A 27,992-nucleotide genomic window follows, 5' to 3' on the forward strand; every position below is an offset into this window, starting at 1 on the left:
TGCAACATTACACAACTTCATTTCAAAAGAAAAAAAGAATTGATTTAATTTGATGGTCTGTTTGTGTAAAATGTCATATACAGGAAGGTAAAAAAAAAGGTTCTTAAATAGAGAAACCAAGGTAGCAAAACAGTTTTATTGCCTTTTTTAATGTAACATGATTTGCCAGCAACTATCAGCTGCAAAACAGAGTGTTCGATGTTTCACTTCTGTTCTTCAACATGTGAATAATAATGAGGCACAGCATCTATTGACTAATACAGCTTAAAGTATTGCTCAGGTGGTTTAATTCCAGGCAGCTTAATCTGTACAACATGAAAAAAACCTACACAGAAACACCGTCAGACATAAAACGTCATTAGGGGACAAATTTGAGGTGCGTGAAGGTTTTACTGGGATGTCAAATGTAGTCAAAATCATAATAGCTTGTTGATGCTGTTCACTGGTGCTACAGTCCGGTGATTTGTACAAAATTAAATAAAAAAACCCCCACTGAGACAGTAAATGTGACCTGCATGGTTTTAAAGCTTTACATTTCTTGTTACGAAGTGATTCAACTCCATCTTGCACATTTACATGAAAGCAACATATAATATCGACTTATATCATCCAAGCCTGCAGAAAGTTATTTTTAACCCGCGATGTTTGTCAGTGTTAGTGTGAAGAGAAAAAGACGGTTGCATCCTGTCGGTAATGTTGTTTGTGAACCACTGAGACGAGACTAAATGCTCTAAAAGCTGGTTTTGGTGGAATGTGTCGACCTGTCAGTGCACTGACACTGTTAAACTACACTGCTAAACTACATCTGACCTTACTTTTCCCCAAGAGACCTGCAGAAATGTTCCGAAACCAGCGTTTAAAGCAGATTTTGAGCATTATTGGCTAAGAGTATTTTCAGTGGAATATTCTAACTTGTTCCAAACTGACCATGGTTTTACAGACGTTTCACTCATAGCATCAGGGTGGATTTAACATATTAGTTTTGTTTACAATCTCCGGATCACTCAAGCTTCCATGAATGAGTGTTTAACGCCAGGTGCAAAGGGATGTGAAATGTTTCTTCTAATTAACTCTATTACCATTCAGCTCGTTTTCATATGGGGCTATTCAATATTTCATTATGATAATGCAAAAATCAACCTAACGATGGAACGTTGACGCACAATAATTGAATGAGAACACTTATTTCATCAGTGCAGCTGAAACTTGCAGCTTTGACCCATCTTTCATTCAGCCACTGTGGGCGTGTGTGTTTGGAAGGAGTCTGTGGGCTGTGTGTGCAACTTGGTGACGAGCAGAGAGCTGATATAAGGCCAAATCCGATCCGTGTCCGTCCCAGAAAATGAGTACAGGATTCCCTTTGACCTAAGAGAGGACAGAAATGATGGTAAAATCTTTGAGTCCTATAACATTTTTTTAATAAGGACACTTGAATGTATAAAACATTTGAAATATTCCCATTACATTAAATTCTGATCAGAATTTCAATTATATGTGATGGTATAAAGATAAATTATAACACATTATACCTGTAATAAAATTTTGTCTGTAGCTAGATTTACATAGACTGACACTACAATAAATGTGCATTTCTAGCAGCGGGTGGGAATAGCACTGCCATAAATCCAGAGTGTAACCATGGAGCAGAGGCATTTACTGACTTGTATAAGTCCATGACGGGTTTGGCCACGTCTTTGTAATGTCTCAGTCTGGCCATGAGAGCTTCAGGCTTGTCATCGTCATGCTGGACCAGTGGCTCCCCTGTGACATCATCCTTACCCTGAGGAAGGTTACGCACACAACAAAGGTCAACTCTGCACCATGAACTGAAATACAGCCGAGAAGGGTGATGTGATGACCCATGCAGCGTCACCTAAACTAGCAGAATAAAGACAGCGTTTAAAGTAAGTAGGGTACATTTTTTCATCATCGGGCTGACAAGCTGTGTGTGGGAGAAGGAAGGACTAAATTAGATTAATCAGTGGTTTTAAACATCTTTAAAGATTTCATGTAGCAACAACAAAGGCCCTAAAGGTCCTACAACTACATTAAAGAGCAGTGACACCTGCACTCGTGGCGGGTTGAAGCCCATGTTATAGACTCGGCCGCTGGGGGGATGGATCCAGCGGTGGCTCAGCCTCTCCGTCAGAGTTGCATAAGGGACGTTGAGGATGATGACCAGGTCGAGCTGAACCAAACGGTTCAGAGCCTGGGCCTGCACCAGCGTGCGTGGAAAACCTACAAAGAGATCCATTAAACAGGCAGTTAATCATTTAATCAGCCGATTCCAAAATGTAAACAGTCTGCAATTTTAAATGCATTTTAACAAAACTGGTCATTGATCCTCTTCATTTCCTGTTTGTGAGGGTACAATATGTAGATAAATAATAATGTTTTTGCATTTTGGGGCACAGGTAGCCGGTGGCCGGTCCTCATAATGTCAAAGGTCTGTGTCAGGGTTCAACCTTGGATTTAAGGTCAAGTTAAGAGTTGGGTTTAGGTTAAGGTTAGGGCAAAGGTTAAGGTTTAGTTGTGACGGCTGGGGATAGAGTATAGAGCTGGGGAGGTTATGAAGTCCTCACAATGATAGAAGTGCAAGGATGTGTGTGGGTGTGTGGGTTGGTGTGTGTGGGTTGGTGTGTGGGTTGTTGTGTGGGTGTGTGTGTGTGTGGGTTGGTGTGTGTCTTGGCTGCACTTTTTCACTTGCCAAACAAAATTATTTGTTTAGTGATCTCGTGTCAAAGTTTAATCGTCATGCCAACCAGCCTGTTTCTGTAACTAATATTTAACTTGGAAAGGGACGTTTCACTCAAAAGATAAATAGATAAATAACAGCTTCAACCTGAGTTTTCATTTTCAACAAGCAGTTTGGCCACAGACGGGGAAAACTGAAACATATATAAAGAGTGACTCTCGCTCATTAACAGGAAAACTTTAAAATTAGAAATCTTCTTTGACTTTTTTTACTCTGAAAAACTGTCAGTTGACAACATCTGTCCCACAGTCTGGAGCAGCTGCCCAGCTCTGGTGATTTGGAGGCAGGACCTGGGCCAGCCAATCGCATTTGAGGAGTGGCAGGCACCAGGTTACCAAAACGCCACCATGTCTTTTCAAGTTGAAAAAGTTGTGACAACAAAGCAACACTTACAATCATATGAATGTATGAAAAGAAAACTATTGTGTCTCTCACCATCCAGCAGCCAGCTGTGAGCGCTCAGCTGTTCCAGTCTGGGGAGCATCAGTCTGGTTATGATGTCATCAGGAACCAGTATGCCCCTGTCCACATAGGACTTCACCAGCACACCTGCCTCTAACACACATCAGGTAAAGAAGGTCAACAAGACAGGTCAATTTAAATGCTAATCATATACATCGTCTCAGTGCATTAATTCAAATAATATCAAAAGAATTTAGACAATTATTCAGTGTGCTACTGCACACTTCTGGGCTCCTGCTGGAATTTAAAGATTTGAACAATTTAAAAGAGACACAACGATATGTCGTGATTTTAGTGGGGGGATGGAACTAAAGTAGTGCTCATGTACCCTAAATCAATTTAAAAATCAAGTTTAAAAGAAAATAAAAAACCATGAAGTCATATGCTAAGTAAAACAAAGTAAAAAATTATGATAAACTAAAATATTCTACTAACCTGCCAATATGACATATAAGTGCAGCACTATAGTTCCGAATTGCCTTAGTTAGAATAGAAAATGTGGTTGAAGTTAGACTTTATTTATTTTTTGTTACATGGCATCTGTGGGTAATTTAAGATCATTAAAAAAAAAAACACGTTCCAAGCAGAAATTACTTGTTGGGTGAACTCTGAAAGTCTCACAAAAATTGGATGTGTTTTACCTGTATTTGCCGCTACGCTGTCACGCAGAAAGTGGCCGCTGGATAAATACTCCAAACCAAAGCTTTGCGCAATCCTCTTGGATATAGTTCCTTTCCCCGATCCTGGTGGACCCATGATTACAGCTCGGAACAGCTTGGCCATTTTTGTCGAAACCGAGATCCAGCTGTTCAAAAATCTTTGGAATGCCCAACTGGGTGCTTCTTTTCTTTCTGTCTTTTTCTTATCAAACTTTTTAAAGTCTTGCCCGGTCAAAACTACCCCAGGTTTGGATGTGCGCTTTCAAACCTCTGTAAATGTCTTTCCAATGGTCTTTCAGTTACCCCCACTCTTTGTTGAAACAAAAACGCCTTCGCCAACTTTCCTCCCCCCCCCGTTTAAACTTTAATACGGATACACGCTGAGCTGCGTCTTTAAGGACAGACTTTCCTCTGCGAATCAATGAGGGACTGGCTGCAACGCCCTATTTTGCTCTGCGCATCCAGAAAAAATGGGGATGACTGCTCACGCACGAAAAAACAATCAAATATAGAAATGATAAACGAGTCGTGAAAGAAAGCCACGAGGGGGATGTTGCAAATATCGTCGTTACAGAAAAACGTTGGCTAAAAGCAAAAATAATAAAGAAAGAGAGGCAGAGTACGAGCAGTGTGGGAGTGTTTCTGCGGTTTATGGGGAAACCTTTTAACATAGAGGATTTGAGATGTTTGCAGGAACTCCGAGACGTGTTGAAACGTGTCTTGCGCAGCGGCATCTTAAGCGGACTGAACTTGTACTGTATGTCGCGCTTCCTGTCCCCAAAAACTTGTCAGAGCAGTTGTTGCGACTTGCACCTGTCATACGCGATGTGTCCACAGGGTGGCGACAATGCGTTCCAAAAGTAAAAGTGTAAACACTTTGTTTGTAAGGCCTACAAATAAAACTAATAATGTTAAGAATAATTAAACCCAGTCTGATATTAATACGTCGTTTATGAGTGAGGACATTTGCGGCATTATGGCAAAAAAAAAAACTAAATAAATTCCTATTTTATCGTTTAGTTCTTGCATAAATAGCCGACAAATGTTATTTATGATGATTCACATTGCGAATCCGCATCATAAATCTGGCATTCCAGCACTGATCTCTCAGCTGCGTTACACTTTGGTTGCATGTGGTGGCTCATGGGGTTGTTGTTCTCCACGGCTTTTTTGCGCAGTTGCGCGCCCAACAGCACAGGAGTCACTGTCATTCCGCGCAACGTTTGCGGTCGGGAGGAACGGGCTGAGGACTTGTTGCGAACCGTACGGCGGCGGCTGCGTCCCGGGAGCTGTCAAATATTGCGCAGAGGCTTCAGTCTCCAGACAGTGGACTAACCTGTCTAATCCATCAGACAAACAACTCCGAAGATTAACCTCTCTTAGCCTTGCGAAACCAGTTCTCAGTCTCAGTCACCGGAAGGTTCGTTTTAAAATGATTGCGAATTTGTCACATGGCTTTGGAGAATTCAATAACAACAAAAAATGGCGACAATCACGTTGCATCGTGTGGTCTTGCTGCGTCATTAAAAATATTCACGTAAACAGGGGAGAATAAACGAGGGATTTTCAGGTAAGTGAGTCTCATATTTCTTATCTTTTTGTTGCGGATGGAATATAATTGAGAATAAAGGATTTTATTTGGATCATACAGCATGATGTTTGTTTTTGCCTTAGAAAGGGGTGTGTGCAATGCTGGGCGTTAACGTTTGGCTGCACAGTATTACGTTCAAATACTGTATTTATGTTTGTATTCTTGCTGCGTATTAAAGACCTTTTCGCGTCTGATTAGACACGAATGCGCGCTATACGTCGCGGCAAAGGTAACGTCGACATTTGATTTGTCCAACTTTTATTCATGTGTTAAAGACAGCAGCAAGCTTTTCCCCAAATTTAATCTCGGGGCTTCTGCAGCCCAGGTGGTGTTTTTTTGGGTGTTAACCTCACTGTTTATAGGCGAAAGAATCCGCGAGTCCTCTGTGTTTACATTGGGGTTTCCACAGTATAGACGCGCTTTCTTTGCGCGTTCCCTATCGTACGTGACCGCAAACGGACCCGCGAGTGTTCCCGGTCCGCCCTGTTTAGTTGTTCTGCCTTCACATGTTGCTTTTAACATCTGTCACGGAACATTTTTGGCCGGGCTCCGTGTGCGGCGCGCAGGGGCTAATGGAGTTGTTTACATGAAGTACGGAGGGCGGAGTGACGACGCCGAGCAGCCGCCGAGACGTCGGCCATCGACGCCGACGCATCGCGGAGGGGGGCGGAGCCAGCGGCGGAATCATAACAAGTTTGACGTCACTCGGCCTTGTGGTTGGTATGAATCAGACACAGAAGTTGAGTCCCAACAGGAAGGAGTTGGGGCGAAGAAGTCCGTCTAAAGTCACGAAATATTGGTTCAGAAAGGATGAAGAATAAAACAACAGAGAGGAAATAGAAGTCACATTTATCCTTACCACTAGTAATGATAATTATGAATTATCCAAAGTTTCTATGTTTGCACCTTTTCTCTTCCTGTTGGGATTGTTCTGCAATAATGCCAGTTTTTTCTCAAAAATGTTATAGGCTTGGGAATTCCTATTATTAAAGGGCAATTTATTTTAATTGATAAAATATTGATCAGTGGTGAAGAAAGCACATCAAAAATAAAGCACCAATAAGAAGAGTTGTTAGACTGTTGCTTGTCTGCTGATGGATATGTGTATCTTATGTAGTGGCTAAAAACAGCTCCTTTAGGATTCATCCCTGGGTGGATGATGCCAAGTGTGGGACTGCTAGATGTGACGGGCTGCCCTGGTTCAGTTATCACAGTGCTGATGCTGTCCCCATCGAAGGTACAGTACTGTGATAACTGAAGGATGGCTGCCAACTTAACACGGTCACCCAGAGCAAGTTGGGTTAACCAAGCCAAGTGGACCAGAGAGAAGAAAAACTTGTGGCAGCCTGATTCAGAGGGGGCGATGCTTGATGTTACCTGTTTTTAATTTTGGGGAGATGAAAATACTGTGTATTGTTTGTTGTGGCTTGTCCAGTCATAAATCTGTTCTTTACAAATCAGCAGAACTATGAATTTGCTTTGCAAAATATGAAAATTGCTTCACTTCATCCCTTTGTTTGGAATAAACCTCATTATGTCAAAACCTTGTCTATTTAATTACGTAGTTATTTCAAATCCTAAAATATTTTCTTTGTTTTTCATATTGGGGAAATAATTGTCGCTGTATGTCATTATCAGAGAGTTTTGATGTGGTCAACGGGGAGAGGTAACGATTCATTCTGAACGGGGTTTTTGGTCAACGTAACGATATCTCCATTCCAGGTGTGTGTGAGATTTATGTTTATGAATATAAAATAAAGACTAAACTCTGACAAAACAGTTGTGTTATTTACACCAGACTGTTTCCTATTAGTGACAAATTAAATAGGGTCAAATACATCTTAAATAATTTCAGTCGTCAATGCCCTTTGAGTCATATCGGATAAAGTTTGGTTCATTTTGTACATTTCTTAAGGTGTTAATTGATCCTGTGGTGGAAATCCCCACTGTCTTGTTTTTGTCTCGCTCTAACTTCTGTGTCAACATGCACTGTTATTTTATTTTTCTCACAAATGATACATTGTGGTAAATTTTTAAAGTATATATGAATGTTTTTAAAGGACCTATTTGAACGCTCTGAGTGTAATGCTCGTATTGTTTTTACAGACACGTTTGACATACAGGTTTTAGATCTTTTTACAACATTGCACTTCCTTTAATAAAAACAAAAGGCTTGTACTTTGATGTGGTATGCTTGGTTCCTCTTTTTATATAGTTCACCCATTGTGCTTGTCCTCATACTTCCATTTTATCCATTTTTTAAAAAGCTTTCTGCTTCAGAAACTCAAATCTGTGTTAATTCCCTAATATCACACTGGTTTTGTAACATTTGGCAACAGCTGTCAATTTATGTTTCGATGACATGCTTACTCAGATTTTAATGAGACCTGTTTGAATTTGGGAGCAAAGTAAGAAAGACAATAGAATGCACATACCAAGCCCAACTTTAGGTATAGATTTTGCATTTATTTGAATAAACACTAACCCTGATTGTCTGACATTGTGTAATCGTAAGAATATTTACATTTTGCCTGATACAACTACAAAAAAGTACAAAGCAATAAAGTTTGTTATGTGCAGAGGTGAGGTAAATGCCAAGTAAAAGGTGAACTATGTGAATAGGGGGAAACAGGACTCCTGTTTTATGCACACATTTAGGTCTTCATCTGACCCACTCTTGGAGATGTATTAAAGCTCTACTGACCCCCCCTTTCCCCTTGTCTACGTTAAAGACTTAACTGTTGAAGCTATTCTAAAAAGGAGAAAAAAAAGGGGTGGGGCAGTTAGTTATAGTTGCTTACTGTTATATTTACTTGATTTTCACTTGATCATTTTAACTAAATGTTTAGTGTTTTTCCAGGTAGGGGGATGGTGATAAGAATGCAGAATCGTAGGAATACGGAGAATCTCTGCATAGAGAATTATCTCTGTATTTCTTCTATTAATCATTCAAATCCAAGATCCCAAGTTAAATAAAATATATATATACACACATATGTATAATTTAGCATAATTTTATTATGCTAACAATATATTATAATATATTGTGTGATAATGTTAAAGTTGACCACCTAAAATCTCATTTTTGCCTATATGCGCAATTGTGCTACGTCATTTTGATTGACGGCTGCAGCAGCCAATCAGCTGCTTCCGTTGACACCGACACCGACGTAGGTTTCGGGAAAGGGGCCGTGACTTCTCAGGGTTAGCAAGAACAGACGTGGGTAGCCACCAGCGACTACATCTGCGAAAAACCTTCTGAAAACTCCGATTTGATTTCACTTATCATACATAAGGGATATCGGATATTTCCTTTGGACCGTCTCAAACTGCCGATACGTGATATTTTAAGTCCCAACGCCGCGGTAGCGACTTTTTTTTTTTTTTTTTTTTTACTGGAGACTAATGTACTAAACCAAACGGAAGTAACTTGCCAGTTGCCTGGCTAAGCTTGTGGGTGAGTAGATAACGATTAACAGGTTAACAGTTTTATAATATCTGTCGTCTGATCTCTGTTTAATCGCCGACTGGCCTTGACGCACGTCTCTGTCGTTGTTAACGTGGGCGAAACATCAGCTGCTGTGTTTGTTCTGTCCGGAAGGCTAGGTTGACCGCCTGCCACTATAACCATCCACAGCCAGAGACACAAATAAAGCAGATTAATGTGAGGGCTGGTGTTCAGTCTGATCCATTTAGTTATTCCAGATCAGAACTCAGCCAAAATGTGCCGAAAACTACGAGTTAATCTCTCTACAATGCCTTAATCTCATCCCTACGTCACTGTCATTAACTTTGACTTCATCTAAACGCGATCGGTGCTGACGTCATATTCTTAGATATTCAATAATATTGGTGTTTTATCGATGGAAGTCGACGTTTTTACAATAGATACTTTCGATTGAGAAACCGAAAGCCTCGTCACAAATTTGTATCCATGTATGGTCTGTGCCTACTGGATAAATGTTGCTCACCAGTGCAGCGAAATACAGTAAAGATGAATTTGATTATAACTTATTGGAGCGCAGGAAAAATGGGAAATGGCTGCTCGAATGTCCGTTTGTTCTGCCATACTGTGGTATTTTTCTGCAATCTTTAACCAGTTAAATGTAGGCATTCAGACCGGAAGTGCGTGTTTTTTACTATTGAGAAAGTTCGAATCTAATAAAGTGTAGACTCCTAATATTTGTCTAAATTTTAAAGTAAGCACAGCATTTCTGTAGCTCTTCATAATCCATAGTTTTCAGAGTTGTTTGTTTAAAACCAGGGATGTGCTTGTGTTGACATTTGAGCCCTGAGAATTATACTCATAATTAAAGAAGAGTGAAGGAGCTCAACACCCCAACTAAATCATAAATGACAAGCAGATGAGTCTCTGATGAGCTGTTCTGACATAAATGAGTACTGGCAATTTGAGTTCAGCTAATCATCTACCTCTTTTCTGTCTGAGTGTCTGTGTGTGTGGAAGCGCACTTGTGTTTTATGCTTGTGAGACATCCGCCATGACTTGTCTAAAAAGGTTTCTGAGGTGTAAATGTTGGGACTGTACTTCTCCTGTCAAGTCACGACAGTTTCTGTTGAGGTTAATGCACCTGCATGAGCTGTAATAGTTTTTCCTCTGGTTGTGGTGGGTATAACTCTGGGAGTAAGAGAATCGAAATGGAACTAACTGTTAAACGTGTTTTTCCTTCTGCTGCCTTATGTATTAACAGATGTACCGTAGTGGTTGATGACAGTGTTTGCTACTTTGTCTTTGATATGTATATTGTGTCCTCTGACATACTCGGTATCAAGGTTAAAATGTCGCTTCTTATTTTCCTTCCACACCTACAGTGTCTGAATGCCAACTCTGTGGGTGATGGAGTTGAGCAGGCAACTCTGTGGAAAGATGAGGAAGTCAGGTAGAAGGGCTCATCTTTCCTCTCCTCCATCCATCACCTTTGGGCTGGAGATCCACTTTTACACGCCGATTGTGCACCAGCTTGAGTTCCTGAGCGGCTGCTACACTGCAGAGGAGCTCTGCGTGAAAGCTGCCAAGAAATGCTGTAAGTGACTGGGTCTTAGATATATGTCTAATAATCAGGTACACCACTGGTGATCAATTAAATGACCAAATCGCAAATGTATACCTATCAGATGGATTAAAAAAATCACTAAAAGTTCAATCAAATATGTTCAGGTGAATGTGTTGGCAGGAAGCTGCCAAACAAAGATGATATGGGCACCATCTTCTCTGCAGATCGCTTTATGGTTTTAGTACCGGTAGTTATGCAGACAGACCACAGAGTGGATGTTCCTCTGGTGCAACATCCACCCTTCTGTACATTCCTAGCATATCTGCATCACAGGAGCTGGGCATGGTTCTTAGTTACAGGACCAGCTTTGTGATGGACCTGGAAATTCTCCCTGTTGGGGATTGACAAAAGTTTGACACTCTTACCTCACAGTTGGCTGTGATGAGGAACAGTGTGATTTCTGATTTTTTGACACCAGAAATAGTGAGTTATATTTGACTGGGTTATCATATTGAAAATGTAAAGGGAACCAAAAGGGAAACTCAGATAAAAACAACCAAACAAGGAAAAACAGCAGCTGAAACTACAACATGTGCAGAAGCGTATGGCATCAATTAGTTCTTATTGGCTAAGTGCTGCTATTCGAGCTGTCAACATATCAGATAAAAATGCATTAGAAAATCAATAATTCTTAGAAAAAATACTGGCAGCCAAAGACGACTGCCTTACTGTAAATGTTCAGCCAGTCAGGCCAAAACAAAATGATTTTTAATATTAATCTGTTTTCACTTTCTCAAGAAGGGCTTTAAGTGCCTGTTTGATGTCACATTCAGAATGTTCTTCTGTACACACATCTGTTGTTTCATCTCTTTTTCTCTTTCTCTTGCCAGCTATCTCTCCTTTGTGCCATAACCTGTTTGGGTTGTATGATGAGAAAGCAGGCATGTGGTACCCACCCAGCTACGAGTTCACAGTCACGGACGAAATAAGTCTGAAGCTGCATTATCGCATGAGGTAAGAACCATGTCGAAGCAGCTAAATAAGTTGGAGTGAAATTTCAGAATTTTTCTATTCACTATCTACCGTAAGTTAAATCATGTCAGTCAAAGACACACACACACACACACACACAGAAATGTCAGCGAGCGTAAAAGGTTGACATCTTAGTTCTTCCTGGATGTGGAAATTTTTTGTTATGAGGAAGCAGAATAGTTAGTCCTTTAACTGTTTGATGATGCAGAGATGACGTGCATTGAACATTTGGTAAAGAGTTTAGTTATCTTGTCATTTCATGACAGCCTTGTGCAACAGGTTCATGTAGCACAGGAAAAAATCTTTCTGAATGAGCTTGTGGGTCCAAAGGTTGTATCCATATTATATCAGCTTTAGTGTGGAAGCTGTTGGAGTGGAGGTGCTGCTGTGCGTGCTTGTGTTCCGTTGGAGAGATCACTAACACCACTTCTATGTCGAGTATATTCATGAGAGTTTGCTGCTGTCCATTTGAAGAGTAAACTTTTGTTGTTGCATTTAATGCGAAGAGGAATGAAAACTTTGCTGTTGGGTGAATTGCACTTCCTCCATGCTCTGCTTAGACAGCAAGAGGAGAGAACAGCGCCTCTGTGTCTGTTTCTGGAGCCAGCTTGGTTACTCTTGTGCGCCCTGACTAGCAAGTAGTGCCTCAGACACAGTATAAACTTGTGTTATGTGACATTTGTGTTTAATATTGCTATAATGGTTGATCTGGGTTTGTCCTGCAAAATATCATATACGTTTCACAATTGTGTCATTAATTATTGTTTATTTCCATGACCACCTTGAGGTTATTCAAATGCTTGTTTTGTGTTTGTTAATATTTCTTTATGTTGTAACTACTATGTTAGTATGCTAGAATTTGCAGATTGCACTATTCCCCCAAAATAAACTAAGCAGCAGGGTCAGTGGTCGATGATCGTGAGCTACATCAGAGTGAGCGGACAGTGTAATGGTATCTGTTTCCTTTCAAAGCCCTCATGTATCCTGACTGGAAGTGCCCCTTCAGCAATTTACACAAACATTAATTGAAATGTGCAGAAAAAGAGCAGAAATAAAAAGTTGAATTGACTTTTTTAATGTTGATTTACCCCAGGTAACACAAAGGGAACAGAACAGTTCTTCTTGTAGATTGTGTAAACCCTTAGGCATAGTCCAAAGTATTTGGTCGCAGCTTCTTATCTTTATTACCCTTCAAACCTCTGTGAGCAGTACATACCAGGAAATGAATGGCAGGCACTTCTGTCACGACTGGCAGAAATCCCATCACAACATTCTCTTTTTCAGGAAGTCATTTTAAAAACCTTGTTAGTTGAGTGCTTAAAGAAAAGAACTCACTGTTTTTTTATTACTTATCTGTCGTGATTTGCTTTATATTATATACATTACATGTCTTTTTTCCACCCTGCATCAGATTTTATCTCAGAAATTGGCATGGCAACACTGAAGGAGAGTCTTCAGTTTGGAGACACTGCATCAGTAAACTCAGAGGGAGCCTCAGCCTTGAGAAGATGCCAGAGGGAACACCTCTGTTGGATGCTGCTTCTCTTGACTACTTGTTTTACCAGGTGATTATTCACTACTTGGCCTTTCCAAAGAAAAACCTCTGTGACTGTAAAGAAATTATGCAACATTATTTGCAAATGCAGCTTGAACTTTACTAAACTATTGCAACACAAGCGATCTCTGCAATTATTTGTCTTTTTAAAAAAAAAATCGTGTTTATAATTGTGTATTTGCACATCCTCTGTTGCACAGGGCCAACACAGCTTTCATAAAGGTTTGGTTCCACTGAGGAAGTCTCATTCAGATGCAGAGCAACATGAAATAGAAAATGAGTGTTTGGGGATGGCTGTGCTTGCTATCACTCATACAACAAACATGAGTGTACCAGGCTCACATGATATCAGGTAAAATGAGAATAAAACGCGGACTATTAGAATATATCTTCCGTTGTGTCTATGATAAAATGTTGATATTGCAAAATTTGACAGTTATTTATATTGGCTCACACAGATTTCTTTTTAAATATGGACTTCCTGAAATTTGCATATTTGCATATTGATTTGCATATTGTGCCGTTCTGAATTAATCTTCCCTCTATTTTTCCTCTCCAGTTACAAACGTTTCATCCCAGAGTCGCTGAACCGCAGCATTAAGCAGCGCAGTTTTATGACACGCATCCGCATCAACAACGTCTTCAAGAAGTTCCTGAGTGAATTCCATCAGCGCACCATCAGGGACAGCAACATCACACCATACGACCTGAAGATCAAGTATCTGGCCACACTGGAGGGGCTGACCAGCGGCTTGGGCAGTGAGGTGTTTGAGCCCATCTCCCTCATTGTAGCACAGGAAGGAGAGCTCTTCAATGGAGGTTATTATGGTAAGTTTTCCGATCAAATCATCATTTTATACCAATGTCTTGAATGGGTTTATATCAATATAAATACAATTGACGATATACAAATCAAATCAACTTCAAGTCTGTTGGGAAAAAACCCCTATGAAATTGTTAAACAAGCCAACTTTTTCACTTCCCTGTATTATTATTATTGTGGGTAAACACTTGCATGGTGATTTTAGGGTATTGCAACAAAACCTCGAGCCAGGATCAGAAGACGCAGACGAGCCGTGACATGCAGGTCCTGGTTACTGGCACCACGGGTATTTCTTGGAGGAAGAAACCTGATACAGTAAGTGAAACTGTGTGTGACCAAGAATCCCACTCAAAACTCTGCCAACAGTTTAGAAGCAGCAATCAGCCAATTCTTTCCTTTGATTGGTTTAAACCAATGGTCTAACAGCAGATGATTCCTGAGTGCTCTATAATATATATAACTTTCAGACATCGGTGGTCTCTAAGGACAAGCCCAAGTCAAAGAAGAGCAAGGTTGACGGGAAGCAGCAAAGCGACAAAAAAAAAGAGGAGAATGAAGGATGGGCGGTGTTCTGCGACTTCCATGAGATCACCCACGCCGTAATCAAAGAAAAGACAACTGTCACCATCTACAGACAGGACAACATGAGGATGGTGAGCTCAGTGTCCCTGAATAAAAACTGTGACTTCACTTTCAAAACCTTGTTTTACCAGCTGGAAAATGTTGGTGTACTTGTATTTTGTATGACTCTTTCTCTCTTGTCCCTCATCCCTTCCTTTTCAGGAGTTGCAAATGGCTTCCAGGGCCGAGTCTTTGTCCTTTGTAGCTCTTGTTGATGGGTATTTCCGGCTGACAGTGGACGCCCATCACTACTTGTGCAAAGAAGTGGCCCCTGAATCAGTGGTGCGCAACATCCGTAACAGCTGCCATGGACCCATCAGGTCTGTACTGGCGAGTGTGTGCATGTGTTATCACAAATAAAATAATAATGTTAAATGACATTTGAAGTTTATTGGACATGTTCATCATGAAACTTCCATTCCGTTACCCTTTTTCTATCAGGACAGAGCTCATACATAAAATCCAAGCAAAGAGTTTAAAGAAAAACTGAATAGAATATTTGTCTTTCGTTGCACAGCTCTGCCTTCTTATCATACATGATGATAAACTAAAATGATCTTTATCACGAGTAAACAGGCAAATAAAGAAAAGGGAAGTTTACTAATGTCCTGTGTTGTTTATTTTTGATTTATTGTATTTTCCAAACCCAAGCACTGAGTACGCTGTTCACAAGCTCCGTCAGGAGGGCAATGAAGAGGGTACCTACATCTTGCGCTGGAGCTGCACTGACTTCCAGTACATCATCATTACAGTGGTCTGCACTGAGGTAGACTTGTGCTTTATTCTGACAAATCAGCCAAACCAACGAATGTCTTCTTTGCTTGAGTCTCAGATTAGTCCCTGCTTACTATTTGCTTTCTGCGTAGTTTAAAGGCCGTCTGTTTTTCTGTTCAGATTGACTTGAAGGAAACTCGGCCCGTTCGACAATACAAGAACTTCCAGATTGAAGAGTCCCCTGATGGTTTCCGACTGTATGGCACGGACACATTTCGGCCCACATTGGCAGAGCTACTTAAACACCTGGAGAGCCAAAGCCTCCGCACTGATAACCTCCACTTCCAGTTGCGCCGCTGCTGCCCTCCACAGCCGAGAGGTGAGCTTATACACGTCCCAAGCAGAGCGTGACAAGATAATCACCTTTATGCAGGAATTCTTTCTTTGGTGCTTTGACAGAACATATGAACTCAAGCTATTTAAACCAGTTGTCATGCAAGGAGCCACCAAACGTGTGATAGATGTGATAAAAGAATTTGTCATGACCTCATCATGCGTGCACTCAAGTATTGAAAACAAGTTGGATAAGTGAGACACTACAATAACAGAGTTTTAACTACCGTAGTTATTTCCAAGTTTCTTACTAGTTAGTGTCTCAAGGCAGATGGTTGGAGATATTGGCTAAAAAAAGCAAAACAGCTACTGAATGATGTTATCTTAACATTGTTGAAATATATCATCCAATTACACGCCACATGCATCACAACATGCTATCATTTGAAGCCTTTATTGATCGTTTTTTAATGCCTTTAAGGTTCCTAGTACAGCACTGTTGTTTACTGGCAGACAGAAATGATATAACATCTTAATATAGCCCCAAATCAATAAAGACATGGATACGTATCCCCAAGGTCGGGGCACTGACAGTGCAGAAAAAGGCATACGTCTGTTTGTGTGGCTCTGAGGGTAAGGAGAAGTAAGCACGCAAAGCATCTGTTTGGGTGTGCAATGGTGTCAGGAAGGAACATAGAAAATGTGGCTTTCCGGAGTTCAAAGTAGCTCTTGTGTTTACTTCAGTGGGGGAACAATGAAGCTGTTTGTGTAAATGTGAATGGACTGCTAGGCTTGTTTTTTCGTGTGTGATATATTTTGGTTGAAATGCAAATATTTCACCTTAGTTTTGTGTTGGTAAGACAAAAATTGAACACTGTCGTGCTGTAATAAGGTCAGTAACAACAACTCATTGATGTATCTCTCCAGCCAAAGATTGTGGTTGAGGTTGTTGTTACCTAATGCACCTAATTTTAGTTATAATAGTTAAGTTAATAATATTCGGGATGCGAGTTAAAACACAGAGCGTATAAACAAGACAAGTTTGAGTGATGCTGATGGAGTGCAGATATCATGTCCCCGCTGAAACCACAACCTGCCGCTTTTGTAACAGCTTTCAACGCATGCGTAGCCTGGGCTCAGACATGTTTTGGCTTCACGTGCACTTGCTGCACATGAGACCTGTTGGCAGCCAACAAGCACTCTTGTTCACAGGAGTAGAACGATGCGCTCAGCGCACGATATTTTGAAATAGGAAAAACCAAAATGGCAACTGGAAATATAGCCGTGCTTTTATTTGACGGGTCGACAATACCTGCGCATCTTGTTCTCATATTTCAAGTAAACTGAATCTTTGAACTCCCGATTCTAGTTTCAGACTGAATATTAAAAAAAAAATTTTAAAAACAAGACGTAAACTGACAATTTATACCAGTCTGAAACTAGAACTTAAAAGTTAGGTGTCAAGTACGACCCAAAATGCTGCCGCTCATAACTTTTATATGTGGCGGGGGCATCTTTGATGATTTTACCTTCAGACTCAGACACGCTAACTCTCTCATACCCCCCATATGACTTATAAATACTGTGAGATCTCATGCCAGGATATCTTGTCCCACCCGTATTTCCATCAGTGCTGTATTGATGAAATTTGTGAGTTCTTATCTGGTGGACTGCAAGCTAGTGTGCATTTATGTCACATTCATGTTTTCTTTTATTGTTGTTAAATACATGGTGTCCATATGTGTCCAGCCTCATGTAAACCCTCAGTGTGGCTCTGCTGTCTTGTAGAGATCTCTAACCTGCTGGTGGTCACTAAAGACAGAGTGCTTACTCATCCATCGCCGATGCCAGATAGTCAGCTCAGCTTCCATCGCATTCTCAAGGAGGACATTGAACAGGTACCACTTGTCTCCAGTTGTGTCTGCCACCTACGTCTTTTCTCATGCAGGTGTAGAATGTCTGGGAAGTGCAGATAAAAGCTAAGAGATATAGCATTATCCTGACTAAGATCCTGGTCTCATTACACTGAGACGAGGAGAGAGAAAAGGATCTAAATTCTGAACATACAGATGCACAAATCTAAATGCTTGATCATCGGGAGTAATTATTTATTTGATGAGGCTGATGTTGTCAACTTATTATTATTAACATTAAGTTGTGGTTGTAACTTAACAGAAACATTCTACCGATAATGGTGCAATTAATCAAGTTATTTTGCTGCTTCTTCTTAATACTTTACTTCTTCTGTGTTCACCAGGAGGAGCACCTTGGCCGAGGGACAAGAACCAATATTTACTCTGGAACACTGAGGGTAAAAAGTGAAGAGGATGAAGATGCAGGCTACTCTTCTTTCCAGGAGGTCAAGGTGGTTCTGAAATTGCTGAGTTATGGACACAGGGACATCTCTTTGGTAAGACAAAGACCCGGTGTTATTTGTAAATGTCACTTTATTATTAACTATCACATCAGATCTTGGCTATTACGAGCTTTAGAATTAGCAACATGTTTCAAAGCTCCTGTGAATGTCGGCAGGCTTTCTTTGAAACAGCCAGCATGATGCGACAGGTGTCCCACAAACACATAGTGCTGTTGTACGGAGTTTGCGTCCACCATCAGGAGAGTAAGTAGATGCTGAAGCCTCTCGTATGATGGAGAGTGTGGACACGTGTTCGACATATGCTTGTGTTCTGTGCAGATATCATGGTTGAGGAGTTTGTCCAACTAGGACCACTTGATGTATATATGAGGAGGCAACAGAGCCCCCTGAGCATCCCGTGGAAGTTTCAGGTGGCCAAGCAGCTGGCTTCAGCTCTCAGCTATTTGGTGAGTCAGTGAAACAGGCAGACTCGAACTATATGAATGGAAGGGGATTCAGCCATTTCCCTGGTGAATTACTGTTGCCGTAATAGGTCAGTTCAACATCATTTCTTAACAGAGTAGTTTTGTGCATGCTTTTTTTTTAAAGGAGGACAAAAAGCTGGTCCACGGCTTTGTTTGTGCCAAGAATATTCTGTTGGCCAGAGATGGGCTGGGCATCGATGAAGGTGGGCCTTTCATCAAGCTCAGTGACCCAGGCATTCCAATTACAGTCCTCACAAGGGAGGGTGAGTAAAAACTCCTGTGCGTAGTAAAAATGAAACCTAAATGGTTACCTAACAGCTCTCTGGAAATTTCCATAACTTCCACTTTCTTTTACTCTAAAATTAAAGTTGAATATTAGAAAGTAGGTGTTGCTGATCACTTTAAGAGTAAAGTCAATTGTTTGTCAGACAATCTGTACATATTCTGCTTCTTTTCCTCTTTAAGAGTTTGTGTAAAATTGTAATCTGACTTCAGGGAAATGGCACGGCCAACCCATTTCTCTTATTGCACAATTCCCCTCAAACGATGGCCTCATATTTCCGTTTTGCCTGTAAGAGCTAGAGAGTGTGCGTGAAAGAACACAGTGTTGATGCTCGTATGGAGCAGCATACCAGACGGTGAAATGAAATTCGAAACTTTTCAATGTTAAATGGCCATCAGATGTCCCTCATTTGTGGTCCCAGAACTCTTAACGTTTTTTCTGTCCCCATAATTTAGACAACACTGATGCATATCTAGAGGGGATAAAGTGCTAAAAAAGAAGGGCGTTTCTCTCTTGCCAGTAGACCACTGCACTTTGTTTTTGTCCATTAACAATCATCTCCTTCCTCCAACCTTGTCCAGTTCTGTTGCTTTTACCTCTCCTCTTTACTTCCAGCCATTCTGATCATCGTCAACCTCTTGAAGATGACTTTATTATTCTTTTTTTGCTCGTGCAGAGTGTGTGCATCGCATCCCTTGGATCGCTCCAGAGTGTGTGAAGAATATGTCGTCGCTTAGCGTCGCAGCTGACAAGTGGGGATTTGGTACCACCCTGTGGGAGATCTGCTATGATGGAGAGGTCCCACTCAAAGAGAAGAAACTTACAGAGGTTCGAGGCTCAAATACAGTGACAGACGTTACAGTTGGGATGTCTTTTTTCCTGAATAGTTTCCTGCTCCACGTGTTAGTAACTGCATAACATTATTTTGAGCAGAAGGAGAGGTTTTATGAAACTAAGTGCCAACTTGCCACACCGGACTGCAAAGAGCTGGCTGAACTGATGACCCACTGCATGAACTATGACCCCAAGAAGAGACCTTTCTTCAGGGCTATTGTCCGAGACATAGACATGCTTGGAGAAAAGAGTAAGTTGGAATTTTCTTCCTTAAGCTATGGCCTCACTGCAGTTATGGCATCTGTTCTGTAAGTGTCTGTAAGAAGTTGCAGTACTTGTGTGTTCTTGCCACAGAATTAACAATGTGGGAGGTCTGTTGACAAAAATTACCATATTTAGCATGCTCCACCTTTATTCCACAAAAGCCACTTGGAGACGATGGTGAGGCCTGAACGTAGCACAACTGCCTCTACTCCTCCACCTGCTGGCTGTAACGCGCAACTGCAACAACACTGACAGACTATAACTTAATTAAAAATACGATTGAATAACTGTATTCGTTAAACTAAAATTTACTGCTGCAAAGTAGAGTTTGTGTGGTGACTGTTAGAAAACCGCCAAGTCTTCTTGTAACACATTCATGTGGTTGTAGTAAAGATGTGTGTATCTCAACATGTTTGCATTCCTCAGATCCATCCATCAAACCCAAACCCACTGCAGAGGTGGATCCGACTATATTTGAAAAAAGATTCCTCACGAAATATCGAGCTCTGGGAGAGGTGCGGCCTTCTACAACTCATGCTTTTTCCTTTTCCCTCTGTACATCAGACCTTACGGTTAATAGGAATAAAACATCCATTTTCTTCCACAGGGGCACTTTGGGAAGGTGGAGCTGTGCCGTTACGACCCACGAGGAGATAAGACAGGCGAGCTGGTGGCGGTGAAGTCACTGAAGCCTGAGAAACAGGAGGAGCAGGGCACCAACCTCTCACGTGAGATAGACATCCTGAAGGCGCTCTTCCACGAAAACATCGTCAGGTACAAGGGCATCTGCCAAGAAGAAGGTAAGCCTCTTTCGTACGGACGCATGACGTCTGTTGAGGAATTCTGATTGTGTTTGTGCCTTAAATCTGTCTGTAGGCGGTCAGGCGTACAAGCTGATCATGGAGTATGTCCCATTGGGCAGTTTGAAGGACTATCTCCCCAGGCATAAGAAAGACACCAGTCTGGCTACTCTACTCAGCTACTCTGTTCAGATCTGCAAGGTGAGGATTGTTCTTTTCCTCATTCCTGATTCCTGAGTGTTAAATAGTTGTAATTATTAGACATTACAAACTCTGACAGGATCAGGCCACAAAGGCTTTAGAGCCAGAAAAGAAAAACAGCCACGCCTACACACCTTCTGGCTTTTTGAGTACGTGATGTGTGTGTAGAATCAAGAACAATAAATAAATGATCATACAAGTAAATCAGTAGGCAATTCCTTATCTTTTATTGTGTCAAAATGGGACAAGAACTTTCACCTGGGTTTGGTTAATAATGACCCAAAACTTTAACATGCTGCTTGTGACCATATGAAGCTCTGTACCTTGTCACTTTTATTTAAGAAGTGATTTTATGGGTCTGGTCTTAGATATCGAATGCTCATAACTATTGTTGTTCAGGGAATGGAATATCTGGGCTCTAAGAACTACATCCATCGGGACTTGGCCGCTCGGAACGTGCTGGTGGAAAATGAGAGAACGGTGAAGATCGGAGACTTTGGCCTCACCAAGTGCATCAAAGACAATGAGGGCTATTACACCGTCAAAGACGAGAACGACAGCCCCGTTTTCTGGTAGGTGGCGAGACGGGAAGGAGGCGGGGTTAAGAGAACATTTCAATAAATACAAGTGAAATGTTGGATTCCTTCCAACCCAGTTTATTAACGGCTGGTGCTGGTTTCAGAAGTGTCTCTTTTTCCCCAGGTACGCGCCGGAGTGTCTGACGCAGTGCAAGTTCTATCTGGCTTCAGATGTCTGGTCTTTTGGAGTGACGCTGTATGAACTCATCACCTACTGTGACTCCTCCAAGAGTCCCATGACGGTCAGTGGGTCACATCCTCCCCCTGTTGCTTTATCTTGACGTGTGCTGCACCTTTGTGAGACAGTAATGAGTAAGGTTGCTCCCCCCCCTGCAGTGTTTCCTGGACATGATCGGCAGCACTCACGGCCAGATGACAGTCATGCGTTTGGTGAAGATGTTGAATGAAGGGAGGAGGTTGCCCCAGCCCGACGGCTGTCCCGAGGCTGTAAGAAGCTGCTTCTTTAATATACAAACGCCTTACGTTTAATAGCTTTTGGGGGGATTTACAACCTCCTGAATGCTTGGTCGGAGCAGCCATTCCATGTTTTCCTCTTTGGCAGGTTTACGAGCTGATGCGCAAGTGCTGGGACCAAAAGCCTGAGAGGAGAATTACCTTCACAGCCCTGATCAAGGAGCTGAGCAACATGCTGTAGCAGCTGCGACCACGACCACACAAACGTTAAAGGCCTTGGAATTCAAATCAAACATCAGGAATGTGAAACAACATGGAGATTGTCCTGCAGCTTCACACATTCAAGCTCCGCCAGACATCCCCGGCCGAGGCAAAGACTTAATGGTTCAGGCTGAAGCGCTTTTATTTGAGGATAAACAAATCAGTCAAGCTGAATCCCCTGAGCTTCGTCTATATTTACTGTCATTTACATTCTTAGTAGCATTCTGAAAATGACTAATGTGCTTTAGGAATCGTTGCCACCTTAGACGGTAAAATGGAATCTGAGGGTTTATGAGATTTTCCCAGTTCCCTGGATGCCTTCTGAGGAGAACTCATGGTCTAAATACATCAATTTCCAGCTAATCACACACGTCTGCAGGGTAATCAGTCATTTGAACGTGGGCTCTTTTAGTAGCACTTAAAACTCAGACATTTTTAGACAGTATAATTTTTCCACCCGCCGGATGTATGTCTCTATACTCACTGTTCTGTATAATGAAGAAAGGACAGTCGCCATTGTTAGACGGTGGTTTCAAGGAACCGGTGGATTAGTTGCACGTTTATCTTAGATACCTTTATTTCATGGGCACGGAATATCCACAGTAATGTATATTTTCTTTTAACTGTATCCATTTACTTGTCTTTTAAATGATACATAATACCCCAGTTATCTACATTTAATCTGTACAAGGAATAGTGTGAGCAGAAGGGTTTTGTTGGTCTCTCAGCTGTTCTGAGGTCGGATCAGGTCCATTCTGTGTAATTCAACCGCTGCTTTAATCACGGGTGTTGGGAGAAGAGCAAGTATTAGTTAATACATTTCCTTCTGCTCCAAACAAGACCAAAAAAACCACATTTTTTAACATTAAAGAGAGATTTTGACCTGGAAAGGCCGATAAACACGCATAACTACGCATTTCAATAATAAAGCAATCGTTTAATGTCTGTGTCACTCCAAATGTTTTACCTCCTAAAAAGGGTTCCATATCTTACATTTGTAGGTCGGCATTCTTAAACTCTTCTGGAAAGACCTCATTCACAGTAAAATCACAGCAGTGCCATTTAGGTTTTTTTTTTTGTAAAATCTACATTATATTTCAGTCAAAGGAGTATACATGGATAGAAAGCAGAAATCACAGCAGATTTCGATCAATCTACAGAAAAGCTCTAGAATCAACACACACTTTTCTCTACAGCAAAGTCAGCCTCGCTACACATTTCCTGTCTGAGTAAAAATAGCAACTGTAGTGGCAGCGTCGTCAGACGGACCAACACCAGGCCGCCTTTACACAAACTCATCAGTCCTGAAGATGGAAGCAGGCTCACCAGAAGCATTTACAGTGTGTGTGTGTGTGTGTGTGACTGTGTCTGAGTGAGTGTGACTGTGTCTGTGTGTGTGTGACTGTGTCTGAGTGAGTGTGACTGTGTGTGTGTGACTGTGTCTGAGTGAGTGTGACTGTCTGTGACTGTGTGTGTGTGACTGTGTCTGAGTGAGTGTGACTGTGTGTGTGTGTGTGAGACTGTGAGAGAGTGAGCGATTGTGCTTTTAGGTCAGAGAAGCAGATCCCTTCAGGTACAATCATCAGAGGACCTCACAGAGGCACAAAAAAATAAAAAAAATCAAGCCCACATTTTCCCCACAACAATTCCTAATAAACACAGAAAAATGCTGAATCACAACTTTTATTGTTCTATAATAAGAAGGCAGTTTAAGGGTAATATTGCCACAGACATACTGGGAGAACTAAGTCAAGGCCTACAAAACTATTTTCAGTATTTGAAAGAAAAAAGAAAAATGCTGATTACACAAAAACTGGATCATCCAGAATGAGAAGGTGGCTGCAAGTGCGGTCAAAAACTGCCTTCTGAACAGTGACACAAGCTAAATGTCAGAAAAACAAAAGGTGAAAGACGCAGCAAAAAGTGTCTCCTTGTGTCACAACAGCCTGAAGAGCGTGGAGCCAATCTCGTGGAAACCAGCAAGCTTAACAATCTTAAATTTCACAAGACCCAAAGTTCAATTATCAATTATTACACATACACAGAAAAAGCGTGATATTTACCTAGCTAGTGTATATTGATTCACCCAAAAATCACTCACCTTAAATAAATATGCCACAAAAGGCGAGTGAATATAATACGAAATGACTTAAATAATGAGAAGGTGTGTTAATGTGTTATTCTTGAGAATCTACAGTCAATATTCTGACACCCTAGCTGGAAAATACAAATACTATATAGGCTACAGAATAATTGATTAATTTAGAATAATACTCAGCTGATGTGGAAACACATGTTGACAAAACTACTCAGAATCCTTTTTGAACATGGGTGAATACCTGGGTCATTTTGAGCCTGGGGATGAGCATTCTGAAAGCACAAAAGATGGAAAAACTAACTAAATCTGAGCATTTTAAAGCCTATTGAAACACGCAGAGCACCATCAAATCTCACAAAATCTGTAGCTGTTGAAATAATCTGATAGGCGGTTATAATTCTATTTGCTAATCTAAAAAAGGCCTAATGACCTACGCACTGTTAATTTAATGAACGGTGAAATTTGTCTTAAATCAAACGTAATTTTGGCTATTCATGGCTTAGTTTGACTGTATTTTCGCTGGACAACCAGAAGAGGGCGCCATCGCGCAGCATATAGTTTTGATCGTCGCGTTCAACAAACAACGTCGACTTGTGAATTGTGAGTTATCGCTTCGATATGCACAAAATTACACCTCATCAACACAAACAAGTGAGCAGCTTATATGCAAAACACAATACAACAACCGAACGGCTGAAGTTTTGATTTATATCCAAGCAACAATGGTCTTTTTTTTTTTTCTTTATCGCGGGCATTTAAAAGAGTAACTCGGCAAGAAATTCTAACGTAACCATCCAGGAACAAAGATCTAACAACAGAAGTGCTCATAACTAGACAGCGACTCTTACCTTCGACATAAATTGCCGTTTTCAAACTACTAAACGCCACTTTTCATTATTCCAATTAAGTGCATCACGTCGAAATCCTTCCGGACAGAATGGGTTCGTTATTCATCAGTTCCTGTAGGATTTTTGTTCTGGGACAGCGGTACTGAAGTGCTTTGCGTTCTTTTGACTTTAAATGTACTCATTTTCTTGTGATTAGACAAATGCTATAATATAGTTTCTGTTTTGCTCTCATAATGCTGGGTGCTTCGCAGCCTGACGATGAACAAACGAATACTAAAGGTGCACGTTTGAATCTGATCCAGGGTTATCTGGAAGGAGATAAATGTGATAATAATGCAAACCCCCCACACCTAGAGACAATTTCGCGTCTGTTTGACCCAGTGTGCAATTTAGAAAACCAAACAGGAGATTTTCTGGGATTTAAATTGGCATATTCGCTCATTTTAGACTTAGTTTCACGGTACACAAGCATCAAATCAGAGTTGGAATTTGGACTCCAGTACATTTTCTAAGATAGTTTTGACAATGACAAGGATGAAAATGAAGTCAGACAAAGCGGTAAACCAACTACAAAGCCAGCAAAAAACTGAAGCCCCTTGAATGCAGCATGGCAGACTAGAGAAGAAAAAGTCAAGCAGCCCTGTCAATTCTGCTACCTCATCTTTTAAAACACACACATACACTCACACACACACAGAGGTGCTGCAATTTGTCATGTGTCCTTGACTGTAACCACTTAAAATACAAAACATTATGTTTTCTTGCTTCAAATGCAATTTTAGTAACCAAAACGAAAGAACAAGTCCTGACATTCCAATTGGCCCTTAAAATGTCAAATGTGAGTCTGACATAGGTCACCAAAAAAGAGAAAATTGACAGCAATTGCCGGCCAAACCCTCATCCTCAACAGGAGCGGCAGCGTGTTGAGCCAGACGTCTGGTCCTCAAATGTTCACGCTGCTATTTAAAAGTGGAAAACCAGACAGCATACGAGCTCAGACGACGGCGTCATGGAAGCTGTTTCTGAGACGATTCGACGATGGATTTCTGTTACAAACAATGTGCCGTCTTTTTGCAGAACTATCATTTAAACAGCAACTTATAAAATGTGTCCTCTAAAATCCACACCAATGACAACAATACCTCCCTCGCTGTTTCCTGAAGTATCTGGTGTCAAATATTCCATGCTGCTTTGTATTAAATATGATTCCCTGTTCAGATCAAAGGATTTATCCATCATTTGACGTGTGTATGTGTGACATGAGCAGACTCACCTGTAACCATCAAAACTGGCCTCATTTTCTGATCTCACCTGATGTTTCACCTGTATGCGACTGCAGTTTATGGACTTTATGTAAGAAAACAGCAACACGTCACTTTCATCTTCCTAAAGAAGTCGAACACCTGCTGTATTATTGTTATTGCCAGTTTATTCGATGCACACAGAACAAACCTTGATATTAATAATAAAATGTTCGCCTCGAAAATATAATAAGAAATAACTGAATCATTTAAAGACCAGTCAAAAGCCCGGACTAAAGTCTATTTTGGCAGTCCCTTGGTGATAACAGATGGGAAAAAAAGCGACTCTGCAAATACGAACATTAGTGTCACCTAAAAATATTAAATTAAAGTGCAGGAATTCTACCAGCGTCCACTACGAACCAGACACAATCCTGATGTATGGGCCAAGCGTAGCAGCTGACGAATTAACAAAAGCAATTGGTGCCCGACACACACAAAATCAGCTTGCTGTGCTTTGTATGCAACGATCCAGCGTAAAACATTTATGTTGTCATGGCAACTGGAAAAGAAAGTAAAGCCTGTGACAGTCCCATCAGCTCTCATCAAAAAGATAAATAAAAAATATACATCACAAAGAAGAGAGATGGCGAGACTGGACTATTATTTGGTTTAAATGGGAAAAAAGCAGATTCAGTGATAATAAATTATCCCAATTGCCTAAGAATATAATAATACAAAGAGACTGTATGTAAAGAAAAAAAGAACCTTTGTCTCTAATTTACATCACACAATTTGCTCATAAAGGAGCCAAAAAAAGTCCATTAAATATGTTACCGTCTGTTACACATGGCTTTAGATAGCGTGTATCACACTGTATTTACACCAGCTTATTATTTTCTGCCTGTTATTTCTATGAAAGGTTCATTCACCAAGGGAAGCTTTTGTACGTCGTCACAATCACGGCCATGATCGGCTCAGGCCCTTTGATGCTTTCTTTTTATTTCCTGATGTATTCCCAAAGGCTGGGATCGAAATGGCTGACACTTCCTACAGAAACAGCATTATCAGCACCCATAAAAACACACACACACACACACACACACACACGCTCCAAAGATCAAAGTAAAGGAAAAATGGACTCAGAGATCAGATAAAAAACACATCGGTCTGACTAATCAAAGATCTGAGTGCGTCAGCGAATATATTTTGTTCTTTGAAAATGGACAGTGGGGAGGTTCTGTAGCTCACTTGGCTGCAAATACAAAAGCAGCCATTACATACGTGCACAGTTGGCTTTGACATGACATTAGAAAATGTACAAGATAATATTTGTTAAATACAAGGACAGTTTAGAGAGTTAAGGCTTAAACAGGACAAAAGCAACGCTGTGTGTGCGCGTGTGCGTGCGTGTGTGTGCTGTGATGAAATCAGAGCGCTATGGCTTACTTTCACCTGAGCCATTTGCAGCCCTACATTCAATAAGGATGCAAGATGGCTGCCACAGAAAGGCCACTAGAGGGAGCTGTGACATCCAGCAGGGGGGTGAGGGTGGTGTGTGCGCCGCCTTCCAGAAACTTTATGCTTAAGGGGCTTTGGTTCATACTAGAGCCTCTTCCTCTTGAAGTAGTCGGCGTACTGTCCTCCCAGACCCTGGGAGTGCTGCCCAATATAGGCGCCATCTGATGGGGTCACTTCCTGCACCGCCAGCTGAGGGTACTCCCTCTTATGGCCCCGGGTTTGGTTCTGCTGAGACGGGCGAGAAGAGGACG

General features: G+C 41.1%; 3 protein-coding genes and 1 non-coding gene across 7 annotated transcripts in view; 2 read left to right on the top strand and 2 right to left on the bottom strand.

The window, feature by feature from the left end:
- Positions 1-117: 117 nt before the first annotated feature.
- Positions 118-4,291, bottom strand: ak4 (adenylate kinase 4). Its single transcript, XM_003974407.3, has 5 exons — positions 3,859-4,291; positions 3,191-3,310; positions 2,066-2,238; positions 1,662-1,780; positions 118-1,365 (listed from the first exon to the last, which is right to left on the bottom strand). Exons 1-5 carry the CDS (start codon positions 3,998-4,000, stop codon positions 1,227-1,229), a joined length of 693 nt encoding a protein of 230 aa, XP_003974456.2. The 5' UTR covers positions 4,001-4,291; the 3' UTR covers positions 118-1,226.
- An 800-nt stretch (positions 4,292-5,091) lies between these two features.
- Positions 5,092-22,974, top strand: jak1 (Janus kinase 1). Of its 2 annotated transcripts, none has more exons than XM_029828356.1 (25): positions 5,092-5,446; positions 10,298-10,509; positions 11,370-11,493; positions 12,923-13,076; positions 13,267-13,418; positions 13,626-13,894; positions 14,095-14,204; positions 14,357-14,542; positions 14,673-14,830; positions 15,162-15,276; positions 15,405-15,603; positions 17,346-17,455; positions 17,815-17,967; positions 18,090-18,177; positions 18,253-18,380; positions 18,523-18,661; positions 19,358-19,509; positions 19,615-19,765; positions 20,206-20,294; positions 20,387-20,579; positions 20,656-20,780; positions 21,180-21,352; positions 21,483-21,600; positions 21,695-21,805; positions 21,921-22,974. In XM_029828356.1, exons 2-25 carry the CDS (start codon positions 10,305-10,307, stop codon positions 22,011-22,013), a joined length of 3,495 nt encoding a protein of 1,164 aa, XP_029684216.1. In that variant the 5' UTR covers positions 5,092-5,446; positions 10,298-10,304; the 3' UTR covers positions 22,014-22,974. The 2 variants fall into 2 exon arrangements, with proteins under 2 accessions (XP_029684216.1, XP_011613438.1); XM_011615136.2 differs by lacking the exon at positions 5,092-5,446 and adding an exon at positions 8,640-8,924.
- On the top strand, positions 6,660-6,733 carry mir101a (microRNA mir-101a). The gene has a single exon (NR_105283.1). It is a non-coding gene; the product is annotated as a microRNA mir-101a (primary transcript).
- Positions 22,950-27,992, bottom strand: part of raver2 (ribonucleoprotein, PTB-binding 2) — a 36,265-nt gene continuing 31,222 nt past the window's right edge. Inside the window, exons 17-18 of one of the 3 annotated variants that reach the window (XR_003886295.1) lie at positions 24,980-27,969; positions 22,950-24,403 (exon numbers count right to left, since the gene is read on the bottom strand). Coding sequence is in view for 2 of the 3 variants with exons in the window: in XM_011615148.2 (XP_011613450.1) it covers positions 27,826-27,969 (144 nt within the window). In the remaining variant the exon portion in view is untranslated. Of the gene's footprint in view, positions 27,970-27,992 lie in introns of all 3 variants that reach the window. The other 2 variants (XM_029828357.1, XM_011615148.2) reach the window with 2 other exon arrangements.

This window comes from Takifugu rubripes, chromosome 20 (genome assembly GCF_901000725.2).
Source record: "Takifugu rubripes chromosome 20, fTakRub1.2, whole genome shotgun sequence".
Taxonomy (NCBI): domain Eukaryota; kingdom Metazoa; phylum Chordata; class Actinopteri; order Tetraodontiformes; family Tetraodontidae; genus Takifugu; species Takifugu rubripes.